Here is a 19,028-nt window from a genome sequence, read left to right on the forward strand (position 1 = left end):
ACACAGTTGACCCCGTAAACCCCGTCTGTCACCCTATATGAACTGGAGTAACCACAAAAACATCAGAGCGATGGGAACAGCAGGTTTTATATGAGAGGCACACGACCTGTTCCCAGCATACGGCCCAAAAATATGAGAATTGAATCAACATCGATCCGCTACAAAGATGTTTTTGATCTGTCCTGCAACATATTTAGTAACGGAGGCAGAGAACGAGCCTGCTGAGGTTTACTGGCTGAAAAAGTCGTCCCGATGACGTGAGGTCACAGACGAGTTTCACGGCAGCGAGTGCTCCTGGCTGCAAACAGGCTAAAGACTCCTGGACCGGTCGCCTTTTTTCCACCATCAGAAACAGTCTCAGCATTAAAGCTGGAGCAGTGCTCACTGTAGTCATGTCAGACTTCAGCTCTCGTGGCTTTTTCGTCCACCGCCGCTCTCGACTGCGGCCCAACGTCCTAGGCGCTTTATGCTGCCTGGCAACCAGATGGTTTGGGTCTGCTACCAGGAGCTGCAGAAAGCTGAGTGAAGCAGAGAAAAGTGTGGAAAACTTGGGTTATTCCACCGAATGGAGCCCCCACCCCCCCGTCCCCGGCTGCTAATGCATTCCTGAGCTAGAGCTCCATGCAGACGCTTCAGATGTAGTTTGATTTAGCAAAGGACAAAAACAAAGACTGATCACAGGAGATTTATGTTCTCTCAGGATGCAATTTGCTAATGGGAGAACAGTCGCTCTCACACCCTGCTGACACAGCTTCACTGGAGACCTTGACTCAAATTCAATTACAGCACATCTCCTCACGTTGATTCATCCTGACACAAAGCCAGGTCAGGGTGTCTCGACCTGTCGGTGGTGGTGGATCAGCTGCTGACGGCAGGGGTGGGGCGTCCCTGAGGTTTATCACCGCGCTGTTGTTTGCAGCACTGATTTACAGTCCCGCCCACTCGGCTCGCGGCTCTGTGACGCCAGCAACGCGTGAATTCGGAGACGGACGCACGTGTACAGCTCACGAAAAAACAAACACAGATGAGATTAATTGAATCTTTCATCTTTTCTTCCAGATGAAAGAATTAGAGACAACAAACTGATGCACACGCTCGGCTCAAGACGACCATAACAACATTTATCAGATGCCTCAGATCTGACTCTTGTTATTCTCTGTCCATCTGCAAGTGCTCACCTCCACACCCAGTGTGTTTTTGAGTGCAGGTTCTGGGTCAGTAATTCCACTCTGCTGCACATTAGTGGACCAAAGACGTGAGCTTTAAAGGGAGCGCTCGTGCTGGGTGAAACAGGAAAGGCTGTGACGTAGGTTTACTTAGGTTTATCCTAACAGGGTTTTAATTGTAGTAAAATACTGTAATTCTGTAATTATTAGGAAACCGTGATCTGCGTTACAACAGCTGCCATTTGTATTCATGCATCAGACGTGCAGCAGCCTCGTGACCACCATCAGCACCAGCTGCTGCTTCTGGATCTTCTCTCTTTGAGAGCTGCGTGGTAATGATTCTGAATCTGGGTTCATGTAGCCTGAGCGAGGCCTAAAGGTTCCGCCTGTAGAGGGCGCCGTTTGCTATTTATGTGCAGGTCAAAGACGAGAGGTTCGTGTTTCTGTTGGTGTGCAAATGGTGTCTAAAGTGGGTCACACTGACCGTTTTCTCCCTCTGAGATGGTGTAATCTACAGCAGTGTGAGACTTTTCAATGATCTTGTTTCCTCTCTCCTTTACCCCCGCAGAGGAGAAATATGTGACGATCCAGCCGTACACCAGCCAAGGAAAAGACGAGGTGAGCTTTGAGAAAGGGGTCACCGTGGAGGTCATCCAAAAGAACCTGGAGGGCTGGTGGTACATCAGGTGGGTAAACGGTGCACGCCAAACCCGCACATTTCACCGCGAGGCTGTTGCTCGTCGTTGTCTCGGCGATCAGAGCAACAATTTCCTGGAGCTCTCATTTGCATAATGGCGCCGAGAAGAAAGCGTTAACATATGGTGGCGTCAGGGCCGCCTGCGTGTTTGCACGTGTGTGTCGTTTACTCAGCCGGTGTGTATTTCCTCACAGTTGTTCAGTTCCTCGAGTCCCCGGGCGCTCCGCTGCACAGCTGATTACTATCACATGACGCCTTGTGGAGCCTCACATACCAACGCGTACACAAACATGGATCCAGAGCTCCTGTTTGAGGCGCGTACGCGAGCTGCCGTGTGTGCACTTGTCATGTACACTGACTGCTTTCCTAACAGCTTGTTCGCTCTTTGGCACTCCCTGCAGTGCACACAGAGTCATTTCTGAGCACCGTGTCCAACAGAAAATAATCCTGCAGATGCATGTCTGAGTCACGCTGCTCTCAGTGGGCCCTTCTTTAAACAGCAAAGTCCATGCATGAAGCTTTTTTAGTTACGGGGACTCCTTGTGGTCGCAGTTGGGAGTCGTGAAACGGAAAACAGGGAACAGTCGCGTCTCTTCTGTGCCGGGGAAATGACTCGGAGTTTCATTTGGAGCATTACTTATTGTTTCACTAAGCACTCTGAAATTACTCGTTTAGCATAACAATGTCTGCTTAAATGTGGGGAAGCAGCATCTCTTTGCATCTATTATGCATTCTGTTTACTTGCCTTTGGCTACTCACATCACCAGAATTAAAATTGTGCCTTTATTGCAACACACAGGATCTGACTCGGTGTGATTTCATGCATTTTTAAAATTGTGGAATTTTTCAGTTATTTATTAACTGTACGTATAGCTCATAGTGGCATCATGCACTAAGTTAGGATGGTACTCGAGTGCATTAAAGCTCTGCTGCGATACATTCAGTCATTACTCAAATCACACGTTTTTTTCTGAGTGTATTAAAATGCGCTAAATGAAGCTCCCATGCTGAGCTCATTACACTACTGTTACTACACAGCTGCAGTAGGAAACAGTAGCACACACACACACACACATGTATGTACCAAGGTGTACTGAATGCTGGCTCATTGTTGGGAGCAGAGCAGTGATGGAGAGGGAAGACCTGGATGTCAGCTGAAGTTTTAAAAAATGGCTTCAGCGAGAGATTCAATCAGTGTTAAAAAATAACATCATGATCTAAAGTCTAAATGAATTCAATTAATTTCAGTTTTATTTACACAGCGCCAAATCACAACAGCAGTCACCTCAAGCTGCTTTATATTGTAAGGTAGACCCTACAATAATACATACAGAGAAGAACCCAACAATCATATGAGCAGCACTTTGGCGACAGTGGGAAGGAAGAACTCCCTTTTAACAGGAAGAAACCTCCGGCAGAACCAGGCTCAGGGAGGGGCGGGGCCATCTGTTGTGATTGGTTGGGGTGAGAGAAGGAAGACAGGATAAAGACATGCTGTGGAATTCACTCCCGAATGCAGGCTCAAAGTGCTTTATGTTGGAAAATTGCAATATTAAATAAAGAGAGCGCTCCCTCCACCTGTGAGCAAGAACCTGGCAATAGCAGGAAGAAAGAACTCCCTTTTAGCAGGAAGAGAACCAGGATCAGGGAGGGTCAGGGGAAACTAATAAGAGTGAAACCTGAGATTTTGCAGTGGGACAGCAGGTCACTCCTGGCACAGTCTACTTCCTGCTCTGTGCTGTATGGAAAGGGCAGCTTTACCTGATCCTGAGTTCAATCATAATAATGAAGGGAACATAAACTCGATGTCATATTAAACGTTCTGTCTTTATGTGTTTGGGCTGCAGGTATTTAGGGAAAGAGGGCTGGGCCCCGGCCTCCTACTTGAAGAAGATTAAAGAGGATTTCTCCCCACGGAAGAAGACGCTGACGGGCCCCGTGGAGATCATCGGAAACATCATGGAGATCAGCAACCTGCTGCAAAAGAAGTCTGTTAGCGAGAAGGACATCCAGACAGACGGAGAGGGCGGAACCACGCCGGAACGCCACTTCTCCAAGAGCGAGATCAGCCTGCCGATGCCCTCCGAAATCAACGCCGCGACAGGCCGCAGGCTGAGCGCGGGCCGGGACACCAACAGCCCGTGTCTCGGAATAGCGGCGAGCGCCGCCCTGAATGAGAATAAAGCGAGAGGCGAGCCGGGCTCCCCGGCTGTTGCAAGAGTGGCACCGCACAGAGTGGAAATCGGTGAGAGAACGTGTTGTGTGTAAAGGTTAAAGTTCAGCCTAAAGCTTGAATGCAACATTAAGACGTGCCCCTTTCCATTTGTGCAGGATTCGGCGCCGTAGGTAAGCTACACGGCTGCTGCATCTAACCGCGCTCTGTCACACTAACCTTTGATGTGATAACATGCTCGGTGTGTGTTTCGGCCTCGGTTTCACTCACAAACTAAGAACCTGTGGTCAGTTTGTGGTTACTAAGACATCGCTCGGCTCCACCCATCCATCCTTTGGGACGAGCCCATTTTTTAACAAGCCGATGCTCCACACATGGCGTCCAAAGCCAGGACAAAATTAGTCTTTCAAATCTTACTTTTGCTTGTCTTTAAATATGTTGTCCTTTCCAGTGTGACATAATTCATCTTAGAACTAAATGTTTGGTGTTTGTTTGTTACAGCGAGTGTCAACCTTTTACTTTGGTCGTTTTTCTGAATTATTCTTAATAAAATCTTATTATTTTTAATCAGGGTCTCCTAATCTGCGGCAAAAACCTCCCCCCAGAAGAGACGCCAACTTGGTAAGACTCCAGTTTGGCTTCTGCTTACTGACAAACCCAGAGCGCCTTTCCTGCGTGCTCACTGATGTTGCCATGCTTCTGCTGAAGTACACGTGATCACAGTCGAGACTCTTCTTGTGTTTAAGAAGACAGCTGCAAAATCTTTCAGTGCAAGGATAAATACCAATAAATAATATAAAAAGAGAAAAAATCTAATTGGCTCTCAGACTACTGCAGGAGTTGCATAGCAACCATTGAGGCACATTTACACATTTTCAGCATGTCTGCGATTGTCCCGGTATCGCACGTGCACACCTTACATTTACCCTCATATTTATATATCATGATTGCATGCAGTCATAAATCACATCTTATGTTTTATGTGTGTCAGATACAGGATGGCTCAACGTGAGCGGCTCACTTCTCTCTCTCTTTGCTGTACAGGGCTTCCAGTTACCCAAGCCACCAGAGCCCCCTGCTGTGGAAGCAGAGTATTACACTATAGCAGATTTCCAGTCCTCGATCTCTGATGGCATCAGTTTCCGTGGAGGACAAAAGGCTGATGTAAGAGGCCAGATCTACAGTGCTGTCGCTCAGATGAGACGGGGCCTGTTGAATACGTATGCAGACTGAGTGCTCCCCCGATAGGCAGGAAAGCTGAGGCACAAAGGAGACGACCTTGGATACTGTGTGTGAAAGTGATGACGTAGACAGAATTCACTGTGCAGGATTCAGGATGAGGGTGGAGATAATGACAGAGATTCCTTCAGGGGTTTTTTATTAAGTTATACTGAGGTGATTCTTTTAACGACTGCAGTAACAGATGCATCATTGATCTTATTACAGTATTACTCAGTCTTTAATCACTAGTATGTAGCAAACACATATATATATATATATATATATATATATATATGTGAGTATTTGTTCCAGTAACTCTTTACTCCTTGTTGTGCAGGTAATAGAGAAGAATCCTGGAGGCTGGTGGTACGTGCAGATTGGGGAGATGGAGGGCTGGGCCCCCTGCTCCTACATCGACAAGCGCAAAAAGCCCAACCTCAGTCGTAGGTCCAGCACACTGACCCGCCCCAAAGTCCCTCCTCCAGCTCCACCTGTCAAAAAACAAGAATCTGAGGAGGCTCCGCCTTCTGCTAACTCTTCCTCCAAAACCACAGAGGTGCCTAGCAGGGCTGTGTACGAAGAACCTGAATATGATATTCCTGCAGTCGGATGCGAAGGTGAGCCTGAACCGGATCCCCTGAAGGACGAGCGTTCCCGCGATGTGAAGATCAACAGTGTGGTCAGCGACAAGTACAGCAGCTCCCCTCCATCCTGCAAGGCCTCCCCTCCCGTTTGCAAGGCCTCCCCTCCTTCCTGCAAGGCCTCCCCTCCTTCCTGCAAGGCCTCCCCTCCTTCCTGCAAAGCCTCCCCTCCCGTTTGCAAAGCCTCCCCTCCCGTTTGCAAGGCGTCCCCTCCTGTCTGCAAGGCGTCTCCAGTTTTCGCCCATCGAAGAACCTCCTTCAGGTCTGTAGAGGAGGTTGCTAAGGAGGAGTGTATCTATGAGAATGATGGCTTCAGGCCGAGCGGCGGTGTTGAAAGAACCCTGACTAAAGGTTCCAGTGAGCCTAACTCCCCGCGGAGCTACCATTCCTCCACAGTCCCAAGAAAACCCTCCGGATCTTCGCCTCTACCTGGCAGGCCCATGAAAACCATGACACCAGAGATGAGTCGGAGAAGCCAGACCCTGGGCAGACACATAGATATCAGCTTCAGATCCCAGGATAACAGCCCTCACTCGTCATCAGATGAATTGAGCAGAGGCTCCAAGAAAGGCCCTGTCTTCAACCGGGAGGTGGAGCAGAGAATAGGCCAGAGCCCCTCCACCAGGCCCAAGCCTTCCGTCAGACCTAAGCCCCTTTTGACCAAATCAGAGCCCCAGAGTCCAGAGAGGATGGACATCACCTCTCTGAGACGACAGCTGAGGCCTACGAGTCAGTTTAGACATAGCCTCAAACCTTCTCGCGGGGAGGACTCTGAAACAGCTTCTGTTATATCATCAGAGGACTCGGTGTGTTCACGCAGTACCTCAGATCTCTCCTCTGTTTACTCCAAAGGAAGCCGTGGTGACTCCGATGTGGAGGGCCCCAATCTCTACCGCTCCGTGGACGCCTATAAGAAAGTCCAGGACTCTGAGATCAGTTTTCCAGCTGGGGCTGAGGTTGAGGTTTTGGAGAAACAGGAGAGTGGTTGGTGGTACATCCGTTGGAGCTCCGAAGAAGGCTGGGCTCCCTCATACTACCTGGAACCTGTCAGACAAATGGGCGACGGTGGTGGCTTAGACGGACACGGGAGTGGTGGGAGTAAGTCCAACAGCCTGGAGAAGAATGAGCAGCATGTTTTGGCCCTCAATAACATTAATATTCAGGGCCTGACGCAGCAGCATCAAGGCTTGAGGAGGAACTCCCCACCGATTCCTTCCAAGCCTCCCGGCGGCTTCTCGAAGCCATCTGGGATGGTTAATGGAGGGGTGAGGATGAGGAACGGGGTACGCCAGGTGGCGGTGAGGCCTCAGTCTGTATTTGTCACCACTACGCAGCCAGCCAAGGACACGCACTACACAACAGGGTCCTTGAGAAGGAACGAGTCGCTGGGCAGGAGCGATCACTATGGTTCTGGTTCTGCCACTCTTGGAGTTCGCCGAAATGCCTCATTCAGCACCGTGCGGCCACACGTAGTTGTTGAAAGCCAAACGAGGCCTGCCGAACGCTCCAGTCTGTCTTCGGGGAGCGCGTTCAGCACAAGCAATGTCCAAGACGCCCTGAGCAGAGTTAACCAACGCAACGGTATCCCCGTGTCCACGGTCAGACCCAAGCCCTTGGAGAAGAGCCAGCTGATCCACAACAACCTTGGCAGGGATGTGTATGTGTCCATTGCCGATTACCGTGGCGACGAGGAGACCATGGGGTTCACAGAGGGAACCTGTCTGGAGGTGTTGGAGAGAAACCCCAATGGGTGGTGGTACTGCCAGGTGCAGGACAGCCTGGTTCCCCGCAAAGGCTGGGTCCCCTCTAACTACCTTGAGCGGAAAAAATAAAGGCAAGCCTACATCCGTAGCCACGCCCACCCCCAGCCCCCATTCCCCGCTCTAGGCCCATGGGCGGCGGCATCACTCCTTGAGAATGTTACCCGCAATCTCCCTTAAGCAATATGTCGTTGAAAATTGACATACGGTCAGACTGTGTAAGGAGAAAGATGTTTTAATCTGATAAAAAAGGACACTTTTAGTGCTGGTTTACTAAAATTTATACGAAAGGAGTGGGAAGATTTTCAATATTTTACCTGGAAGCAGAGACAGAAACATGGAATTGGCCACACTGGTTGAGGAAGTTCAAGGTGGATGCTGTGTCTGACACGTAAACTGGTCTAACTGGGAGCGATGACCTCTTAAAGAGGTTTGTGTCATGTAACACAGAAGCGGAGAAGAGTAGTGGCTACGCTCATCCTGCCCATCACTGACTACGATGGCCAATAAGTGCCTTTTGTATTTGGTCACCTGAACGAAGGTTCTAAATGGTGGATGGCAAACCAGTAAATCAACCAAATCTTTACAGAGTGCCATAGTCCTATGAACACCACCGAGAGCGTTTCTATACAAAGTTACGAGTTCGAAGCGCAAAGTTTGGATTTAGACGTCTTCAGTTCGATAAAGAAAGAAAAGCACGAGTGAAGGGACTCAAGTTCCCAGAAGATTTATTTGTTTTAAGCCACAAAGTCATCAAACAAAGACGATAGTTGAATCTCATCATCACAACTTCTCTTTAGTTTGTTTCTGTTAACGTGTCTCGTGCTGATGCAAGTCTTCCTTAGAGAATTATTTCTGCTTTCTTGTGACATCTGTTTTCCACCGACAGCCTTGAATTGGACGAGCCAAAGCTCGACTCTGGCAGAATAGACGGCTGACGCTCGGTTTCTGTAAACTGTTTCTATCAAAGATACCACAGAAATATCTTAGTGTCATTTTTCCTGGATGTAGTCATCTGGGAGAACAAATTTATTTAAAAAAACCAACAAACCTGTGAAACTTGAAAAATACAGAACAAGCAACGGAACAATGAGACCTCATACAAGCGTAAGGATAACCTCATTGCACAGCTTTTAGCTCCAGGAACTAATGATTTTGTGTATATTGTGTTGTCATAATGCAGCTATCGAGGTGATGAATTGCAAGCATACTGGAAACGTAGTGAAATAACTTTAATCCAGGGATTTATTTGAATAGATTAGAGGCCAAAATGTGATCGAACCAAAGAGAGATATCACTTCATTGGCAGTTTTGGGGATTTTACCGTTTACTTACGGTACAAATGGTAACACACTTTCACCAAACTGCCTAAAACGAGGTTTCTATCAGTATCTGGAAGCACTTGAAGGAAGTGAACAGTTAATTGTAATATCAGATATTGCTGTGCAGTATTGGGATTTAAACAGAGACTAGAGTAGCTATTTTATTGTTATTAGCGACTGTTTGAAATGTGACGGTAGAAATAATTCTTCCAAAAGGAGTCAAAGTTCAAAATTCTGATGGCTGATGTTCAAGACTGCTGAAATACATTTTCTAACGAACACAAACTTCTCATTATGTTCCTGCTGGACAGTATCATAGTACTAAACAAAGTGCAGTACCTGCTAGATCGCAGTTATCTATTTTAACAAAACCATATTTGTGTTTTTGTGGTCTCTCTGTGATCGCACACCGACAATAACGAGGAACGAAGTGGTTCTGTTTTGTGAGTTAGTGCACTTTAAAAACTGCTTTTATGGTGCGTTAATGTAAAGATGCAGTAAAAACTCAGCATGTTATTTATTGAATGTTTTTTTGTAATTATTTCATATTTTCCAAACAGGAGGATGAGTTCTGCTCTCAGTGGCAGGAGATTTGGTCAAATTGGAGACCTCTTGTGGTAATTGAAAGGTACTACAACGTGACTTTGAGGCTTTCCTGCAGTCCTACCTCAGTGCAATAAGAAATGCGCTGCTGGTCAGTGAGTCTCCACAAAAACTGTTTTGTTTTTAATCTTAGTGCAGCTAAAACTGTTTTATTGCACATTTTGTTTCGCATTGGGCAAGAATTTAGTTTCTGAAAAGTGATTTTTTTTTTTCTCGATGCTGTTTGCTGCAGCTTTAGCAAATCATGGGCACTTCCTTCATCTTTATTGTGCTTTACATAATGCCTGATAAAAGCATATTTATAATGAATAGTATTATTATTTCCACAGTTCCCCTCATTCAAACAGAAACCATCAGCGTGTCCTGTGATGGTAATAAAATCACTGATGTATGGACCTATAAATAAAACCAGTAACCGTCTGGGTGCTGACAGGCCCCATCCTTTGAGACGAAGGCATTATGTAAATGTGTCGAATCACTCTGAACATTTCGCTCCAGCACATTCATCATTATTATTATTATTATTATTGCATATCGCTTTGTTTGATTGAGCTGAACTTACTTGTAAGGGAATCGTTCTGTGTCGAGCCTGCGTTTAGCTGTGTAGCATCTTTATTCATGCTTTTACTTCGTTTTTCTTATTTCCTCTTTTTTTCTTTCGTTCTGAACCCACGAGGAAATGTGCAATAGATTAAAAAAAAGAAGAAGAAAAAAGACAAAAACGCTTCAGCGAAAGGAGGAAGGTCATAGTGGGCCGGGAGTAGATGTTCCCGGTCAGGCTGCCGGTCACGAGGCTTTTGCCGTCTTTTCCAGTGTGTCATGTTTAAGTCTGTTTTCAGAGCGCAGGTGTGCGAGGTCCTGACGTCAGAGCACTCGTCGGACCAAAGCAGCGACGTGATGAACTAACACGAGGATGTCTGCTCCCGCGACCTCCGTCAGCTGACCCATTCTGTAGTGACATTACAGCCATCTGGGATCTTCGTCACAGACGTAGAGTCACTGGCCCACCATCATCATCGTCATCGTCGGGGGCCCTCAGCTGTCACGTTTGTGCCTGAATGGAATTCTTTGATTGTTTCTGTGTTGTTGTTTTCTTCCTCCTCTCCCTCTGGACTGTGTCCTCTGCCCACCTGCTTGGATGCCTCTTTTGACATTTACCCCCACGGCTGTCAGACCAAGTCGGGCCTTTTCGTCAGCGATCACCGCGGCGATGTTGACCTTTGGGACCGCCGGCTGGCAAAGTGACGTCGACGCCAGCGTCTCGGCGGTAAACAAAACACCGGGGAGACGAACGCTCCTTCAGGCCGTTTCAGTTCAATCCATCAACTTCCAGGATAAACACCAAAAAGAGAAAATCCTGTTTTTCCCCCCACGCTGTCTTTGCAGAGAGATCGTGCTGTTCGCAGAGGCCGACGCGCAGAGCCCGGTCCTTTTTGGGGGTCGGCTGACTTTGTGTTTAACTCCACGTTTAAATCATCGTGGGAAATTCCCTCATTTGCTTTGTTGCTGAGAGATTCGCAGATTTCTGAAACTCGTTTTCAGTCAAAGCTGGAAGCCAGTTCTGAAACCTTCTTACTGTCACTGCTGACCGCCGAACAGACACGCCCGTCTGTGAGCCGTCTGTTTTCAGCCCGTTGCCTACATAAACTTGTCACAGTGCAAACTCCTTGCTGACAGTTTAACCAAAAGGCGTTTCCAGTGGAAACTGGCCGACAGATCCTCAGCACAACCATGTATAACATCCACAGAACTTAAAAAGAGGTTATACACACGATACGGTAACATTATGTTGAAGCACAGTACTGTGCTAAACCAGTTCCACCACTGGAGTTGCAGCATTTTTATAAACCAGTTCTGGTTCAACCTCCTCTCTCCGTCGCCGCCGTGCTTTTTCCGCCATGTGCGTATGAAAACAGGCACTGCGCATGCGCGTGTTACCCACGTTCTATCGCCATATTTTCTTATCGTTGCCCAACGTTATACCGTTATTACCGTGAACGGGATGATGTGGCCCAGCCCTGTCCCTCACTTCCTGCTTTTCCAGCGTTTCATCAGTGCTGTCAGTCTGCTTTCACTCTCAGCAGCAAAGTGAAAATAGTCAGAGTATAATACGTTGGAGTTTCGCTCTTTAATAACAGCTCGGTTACCGTCCGCTACTTTATGCCTTTCACCTGCAGAGCTCAGCAGGCGTGTCCACGCCAACACGGTTTCCGCGAGTCTTACAGGAAACGCTCGAGTTTTCCATCATCTTCCCGGAGGTCAGCGGAGCGAGACGGCTCCGCTTGGCCGTCTGATTCCTCGCTCTCTCTTTTTATTCTAACAAACGGACAGCGCCTCCCGGGCGCCTTTCCAGTTTTGTGTTTTTGATTCACCTCCGTCTCCTTCCTCGACACAGCCGAGCCGCTGAGATCACAAAGATGCCCGACAGGGTGGAGTGTGTGTATGTGCGTGATGAGATGGATCGTTTGCAGGTGTGTTGGAGAAAAGAGAAGTCGGAGGTCAAGGAGGGGTTTGTAGGATGCAGGCAGACAGACGACGGATCAGATAGCGGATCCGAGGAGACGAGGCGGCTGGGAGGTGAGAGGAGCTCTGCTTTGATTGGAGGGAGATGAACAATGATGTCTTCAACAGGAAGCCCGTTTTATCAAACTCCTTCTAACCTTTCTAGAAACCTCACACCTAATGAGCTCCTCTCCTGAGCCGAGCTGTGAAGTCTCATTACGTCAAACACAGTTTTAATTGAGCCGCTTGAAGTTTCCAAAGTCTGTGAGAAACGACTTGATGGTGCAGCAGCTTCTCTCGGCCTCCCCGCCCGTCTCCAGGTGAACTTCAGAACTGGTCCCACCTCTGATATGAGCTCCTGCTGCTCACATCTCACGCAGCCCCGAGGGTGAGAGCTGAGCCGGCTGGTGGAAAACAGTTTTCAGAATAAGACAAAGGCTTCATGTTTTGCTTTATTCTCTCGTGTTTTTGTTGAGAAAATAATTGAATGTTGTAAAAAGGGTGAGGCGGGATTTGAAGGGCTCGCTGGCTTCTAATGAAACGCCTTCAAGCTGTAAACGAAAGACATAAAAAAGTTTCAGAAGACGGCGGCAGGCAGAGCGATGGTGGAGGAGATGAAGGCAGGTTGGATAGGAAAGTTTCAGTAAGTGTGTGGGAGCAGGTGAGGTGCATGTAAGGGGGGCTTTGTAGGTTTTTAATTAACGTCTGGTTGCTTGTTAGAGCGTGAGAGCAGAGATGAGCCGCGGATGCTGAGGGCTCATTCTCAAGCAGGTAAAACAGAAGTGCAGAAAATCAGGCGATGCAGATTATTTATGTCACTCTGAAAACTTCCTCATGCAGTCGCAGCCGTTTGAGATGCCAGCAGGCATCAGCAGGAGCTCCAGAGGAGGAGGCTGTGTCGAGGAAGGAGGCGCGCCGCTGTGCCTCGGCGGCGCTTTCTTTGTCTCCGTTTGAATCCCCGTTTCCAGTTAGCACAACAGTGTGTCTTAATTAACCTCAGCCAGTCTGATAGTATTTCAGCACTAATGGCTTCCCAATAAAGAACGCCGTGGCTTCCTGCGTGGGAGACGGCGCCCAGCGCTGTGGCCGAGGCGAGCTGTCACAAGTGACTGATGCTGAGTGACAGCTGAAGTAGTATTTTAATGGCAAAGGCGGTGCCTGTTTTTCTTTAACTCACCGGTGCATTTGTAGAGTAGAATCTGTCCCCACCCTGCTGTGGAAAGCAGTGTGCCAAAACAAAGCGCCCGTGGAGCTCGCGATCTCGCGATCTCTTGATTCTGACAAAAACAGTTCGTTACCAGCACGTCAGTAACAACTACAGGCCTCGAGTTGGACCAAAGGAGGTGCTACTCTTTCACTCTCTCTTTTCTTTCTGCTTTTATTGCCATGTTTTTAAGCAGGTTCAAACTGTAGCGCATGACTTTAGTCGCCCCCTTCTGGCAGTGAGAGTAACTGCACACTGACAGAAGGAAAAGCTGCAAACGACAAAGATTTTACTTTGTGCGTAAAGGCTTAAAGGTCCTTTTTGTAACTGCTCTATTCAACTGTAACTAAATGTGTCACCACCAGGGGGCAGCATTTAACAGCGCGCGAGTTGAGATGTTTCCAGATGTTTGCTGCTGTTTCATTGCTGCTGTTGGCCTCCCACTAGACCACCATTGTGTTCCATACGCTGCACCACCCCGTGGAGGGACACGCCGCCCTCGTTTTCCCCACATTTCATTGTGGTTAATTTTGGAAGGTTTTAAATTGTATTTACTCGCAGGAATTTACAACAAGTACCTTTAATGAGTGCGCTGTGACGTCTTGGATTTATAACAAAGTCGTGCACTGCAGCTTTAAGCCCTGCAGAGTCCTTGTTTTCAAAAGATATGCCATGAAGAGCCAAATGCAGCTTTATTCAAGACCCCCCCCCCCCCCCACACACACACACACACACACACACACACACTAATGAGAGCAAACACAGTCCAGATCCCTTCCTGATTGGAGACCTTCTGCACATGTGCATTACTTGTGAAAACAGGACATTTTCTTATCTACGGTCTCATTTTGACGAGTCTTGTTCCTTTTTTTGTATCTTGTACATGTTTACATTGTATCTCGCATTGCCCAAAAGAGAAACAATATTAAATGTATAATCTTTGTTGTTTTAAACCGCCTCCTGTTCATTTGTCTCACGTGTTTCCACAGATAAGCAGCAGCAGACCCCCCCCCCCCCTCCCCTCTACAGAGTTTGTGACAGCAATATTACTGATTGAGACATTTATCTCCATTCGCCTTATTGTGCAGGCCAGATTAAGTGAGTTTAGATGTGCAGGAGCAGAACGATGCAGCTGGTTATATATAGCGAGAGTTGTGAGGAGGCTGAGAGCGGCGAATGAAGACGAACGAGCGCTCGCAGCCTCAGTTCCTCGCTAAAGAGCGGAGACACAAATTTTTGTTCTCCTGCATCCAAACGTGTGCTCGGAGAGATTTATCACTTCTGTCCAAGGGAATGTGAAATATATGCTCACACCTCTGTGTCGCAAATCTGCACCTCTTATAGGAGAACACAGGTGTTCAGCAGGAAGTGCAGGTCAGGCCGTCACTCAGGAACATGAAATAGAAAGTTCAGATCTCTCCCCTCATACGTTACTGCTCACTGTCAGCTGTTACATTGTAATAAGCGAGCTTCCTCACGCTGGCTACACCACGCGCCGTTTTTAATAGGGGAACCTTCCTCCTGACAAGTGAAGCCTTAACCCTGCGGTCTTTCTCATGCCCACCAGGCTCGTGTTACTCACATATAGTAGCGTCTTAGCAGGGTCCCTGGGGGGTTTCGGATCCACCCCTCAATGCATTCTGGGTAAAAGACAAATTGCATAAAAAGCTGTGCTGATTTATGTATTTTGGGTTTTTTTTTGACACTTTGCAGAGCAGCAAGCTGGAGATATGAGTTCAAATATTTACATAAACATACATACATACATGTGCATGTATGAACATGTATGCTACATATTTGGGAACCCGTGACCTCCACACTCTTGATTTGTTCCAGTTGTAAATTTGCAGCTAAGCTAATGTGGAAAAAGTCTCAGTGCTGCAGAGAGGTGTATCATTTAGAAAAATAATCCAGCTGGTTGGTTTTTAAATTACACACCTGGGATCCAGCCTCCTCTGTTATGTCTCGCCATGCTTTAATTGGACCTGTTTCCACTGCTTCGTGCACATATTTCATAAAACTGGATGGTAAAAAAAAAAAAAACTTGGAGTTTCCATTGTTCTGTAAAGAATCGCATTTCTGGGCAGCACAGACTGTGTTTCACCAAAGTACAAACAGTACCAAACAAAGCCGCGTAGCCTGATTGTGGCCACAAACTCGCCAAAAGCCAGAAAAACATCAAAATGCTCCGACAGATCCTCCAGGAAGTTACCCAGAGACGCATCAGCGCTGACATCTGGAAAGTCTAGAGGCCTTAAATTTAAGAGGTACTGCAGTCGGGTGATAATTCAGTTTATTAGTCATGTAAAAATCATCTTTTGTACGCTTAAACTAAAATCCTTCGTGGACACTTTCGTTTCAAATATTTTTATTGAGAGCAAGTATCATGATTGTAGTTTTTACAAATTGACATAACATAACTTATGCTCCTTTTTTTCTAAACTAACAAGGCAAATAATTAAACAACACCAAAAAAAAAAAAAAACAAAAAAAAAAAAACCCCGCAGTCACCCATAAGGGGTCCCAATACCCCGGCTGTCGGCAAAAGGGAAGAGAAACAAGTAAACAAAGTTTTATATTTTCCCAAGGTATATAAGTAAAGGGTGCCAGATTAATTCAAAATCTTTTACATTGTCATTCATACTATATCTTATTTTTTCAAGGTGAAGAGTGTTTATAAGTTCAGTAAGCCACATTTTTAATACAGGAGTCTCATTGCCTTTCCAAAGCTGCAGGATCAATTTCTTTGCAATAATCAAAGCATATGCCATAAACCTTTTTTGAGAGTGTTGTAAATTTTGTGTTTCGTTGGAAATCCCAAAGATGATTACTGTCGGATTTGGTTCAATCTTACTTTTAAAAATATTAGACATATAAGTAAAAATATCATACCAAAAACCCTGAAGCCTTGGACATAGTGCAAAACAATGTAACAGATTTCCATAGTGTATCTTGCATTTTTCACAGAGGGGGGAACACTCTGGATACATTTTGTGAAGTTTTTCCCTTGAATAGTGTAGTCTGTGTATAATTTTGTACTGAATTAAACAGTGACGGGAATTAATAAAAGGCGTATTTATGTTGTGTAAGGCCTCCTGCCAGAAATCTTCTGATAGGAGAGTCCCAAAATCTTTTTCCCACTCCTCTTTGATTGAAGTAGTTGAAGGTATACTCATCTCCTGTATTGAATTATAAAATAATGAAATTCTCTGTTCAAACCCCCTTCCATCACTAAGACATCTGTCCAAAGGATCGGACGATATGTTTTCAAATTGTGGCAGGTATGTACGGATATAGTCTCTTAGTTGAAGATATCTAAAAAAATGACTGTGAGGCAATCCAAATCTATCTTTTAAATGTTGGAATGACATAAAAGTATCATTTAGGTATAAATCTTTTAATTTACAAATTCCCAATTCCTGCCATATATTGAAAGCTCCGTCTACACATGATGGAAGGAAAGAGGGGTTAGCTGTAATGGATGTACACATTGATAGTTTTTTCAATTTGAAGTGCTTAATTATTTGTCTCCAAATTTGTACGGTATTATAAATCACTGGATTCGAATTGTAATATGAGTTTGTCAAAAGAATAGGAGAGAGTAGTATTCCACCAACACAGTAAGGAAGGCAATCCTCCCGCTCCATCTGTAAGCCGTTAGGGAGTATTGCTGTGTCATCCAATAGAAGGGAAATTATTCTTAAATTTGATGCCCAGTAGTAGTACATAAAGTTAGGTAGTGTAAGTCCACCAAGGGATCTATGTTTGCATAAGTGGTCTTTTTTTATTCTATGTGTTTTATAATTCCATATAAATGGCATAATGATGGCGTCCATCTTTTTAAAAAAAGATTTGGGCAAGAAAATTGGGATGTTTTGAACCAGATACAAATACTGCGGGAGGAATACCATTCTTATTGAATTCACTCTCCCTATTAAAGAAATAGGAAGTGTCCTCCAGTACTGAATGTTATTTTTAAGTTTCTCCAGTAAGGGAAGAAAATTCTCTTTCATTAGGGAGCTGTGTTTTTTTGGTATTGTAATGCCCAAGTAAGTGATTTTTTCATAGGTTATTTTAAATGGGAAAGATGTAAGCCATTGTTTATTCTCTAATTTAATGGGCAGTATTTCGCTTTTTCCCCAGTTAATCTTGTAGCCTGCGAAAGTACTGAATTTATCAATCACGGAGAGAATTGCTGGGAGGGATATTAATGGTTTTGTTATGTATAATAATATGTCGTCAGCATAAAGCGATATAGAATTAGAAGTGTATGTTGTATCATAACCGTGTATATCCATATGGGTTCGAATTGTCTGTGCTAAGGGTTCCAAAGCCAGGGCAAATAATAATGGACTAAGAGCGCATCCTTGTCTTGTACCTCTGCTGAGTTTAAACTGAGTTGATAATGTCTGATTTGTAAGAATTCTGGCTGTGGGATTATTATAAAGTAGTTTTATCCAAGAGATGAAATCTTGTCCCAGTTGAAATTTTTCTAGGACTGCAAAGAGGTAGGACCACTCCACATGATCGAATGCCTTTTCGGCATCCAAGCTAAGTATAAGTAGGTCCTGTTGTACCTTGGGGGAATAGATTATATTAAATAGACGTCGAAGATTATTAAAAGAACTCCTGTTTGGAATGAAACCTGTTTGGTCTGAATGCACCAGTTTATCTATTACTGTATTAAGTCTACTCGCTAGTATTTTAGCCAGAATTTTTTGATCAGAATTTAATAGAGAAATAGGTCTATATGATCCCACTTCCTCCAATGCTTTGCCTTTTTTTGGAAGTACTATAATAGTTGCTTCATTCAATGTTGGAGGTAGGGTGCTCATTTTGTATGCATGGTTATATAATTTAAATAGATATGGACTTAATTTGATCTTAAAGTATTTATAAAACTCATTCCCTAACCCATCAGGGCCTGGACTCTTGTTGTTTTTTAGTAATCCGATAGATTTTGTAATTTCTTCAATTGTGATCTTAGCGTTCAAAATATTGGCATTTGTCTGGTCTAACACAGGAAGATCACATTTATCTAAAAATTCCTGCATTTCATTAGGCCCTGCAGTGGGATGAGAAGTATAGAGGGATTCATAAAACTGTCTAAAGTTATCGTTAATATCTTTGTGTGATGTGACCAGATTTCCGTTACTTGTTCTGATTTTATGAATCGCTCTATCATTTTCTAGTTTCTTTAGTTGTCTGGCTAGCAACTTATGGGGTTTATCCCCAAATTCAAAATAGTTCTGTCTCACAAAAGTGAGAGTTCTATTAATATTAATAGATAATATTTGGTTTAGTTTATATTTTAGTGCACAAATAGTATTATACTTATCTAAAGAAGGAGCCATTGCATTATTGACGTCCAGTTCGTGGATTCTTTTTTCTAAATTTAGCTGTTCTAATTTATTCCTTTTGTTCCGTGACGCTTGATATGATATTATAAACCCCCTGATATAAGCTTTAAACGTTTCCCATAGTATATCTGGAGAGGTCTCAGCATTATCGTTTATATCAAAGAATAAAGACATCTGAGAGTTTATATATTGTTTAAATTCTAAATCGTTCAGTAATTGTGGGTCAAATCTCCAATTTCTGTATGTTTTAATGGGGTTACTAAGTGCAAAGGAGCAAGTAACGGGGCAGTGATCAGAGATAATAATATTATGATAGGTTGCATTTCGAATTAGGGGGAGCATTTTTCCATCCACCAAAAAATAATCAATCCTTGAATAA

The 19,028-nt window shown here is 45.0% G+C and overlaps 1 protein-coding gene across 4 annotated transcripts in view; it reads left to right on the forward strand.

The window, feature by feature from the left end:
• sh3pxd2aa (SH3 and PX domains 2Aa) overlaps positions 1 to 7,869 on the forward strand; it is a 93,501-nt gene extending 85,632 nt beyond the window's left edge. For 2 of the 4 annotated variants that reach the window (XM_026169658.2, XM_026169660.2), the window contains 6 exons: positions 1,735 to 1,852; positions 3,711 to 4,108; positions 4,195 to 4,209; positions 4,608 to 4,657; positions 5,081 to 5,200; positions 5,595 to 7,869. In XM_026169658.2, coding sequence (XP_026025443.2) covers positions 1,735 to 1,852; positions 3,711 to 4,108; positions 4,195 to 4,209; positions 4,608 to 4,657; positions 5,081 to 5,200; positions 5,595 to 7,730 — 2,837 coding nt within the window. In that variant the 3' untranslated portion in view covers positions 7,731 to 7,869. The remainder of the gene's footprint in view (positions 1 to 1,734; positions 1,853 to 3,710; positions 4,109 to 4,194; positions 4,210 to 4,607; positions 4,658 to 5,080; positions 5,201 to 5,594) is intronic. The other 2 variants (XM_026169659.2, XM_026169661.2) reach the window with 1 other exon arrangement.
• Positions 7,870 to 19,028: the final 11,159 nt, after the last annotated feature.

This window comes from Astatotilapia calliptera, chromosome 6 (genome assembly GCF_964374335.1).
Source record: "Astatotilapia calliptera chromosome 6, fAstCal68.1, whole genome shotgun sequence".
Classification (NCBI taxonomy): Eukaryota; Metazoa; Chordata; class Actinopteri; order Cichliformes; family Cichlidae; genus Astatotilapia; species Astatotilapia calliptera.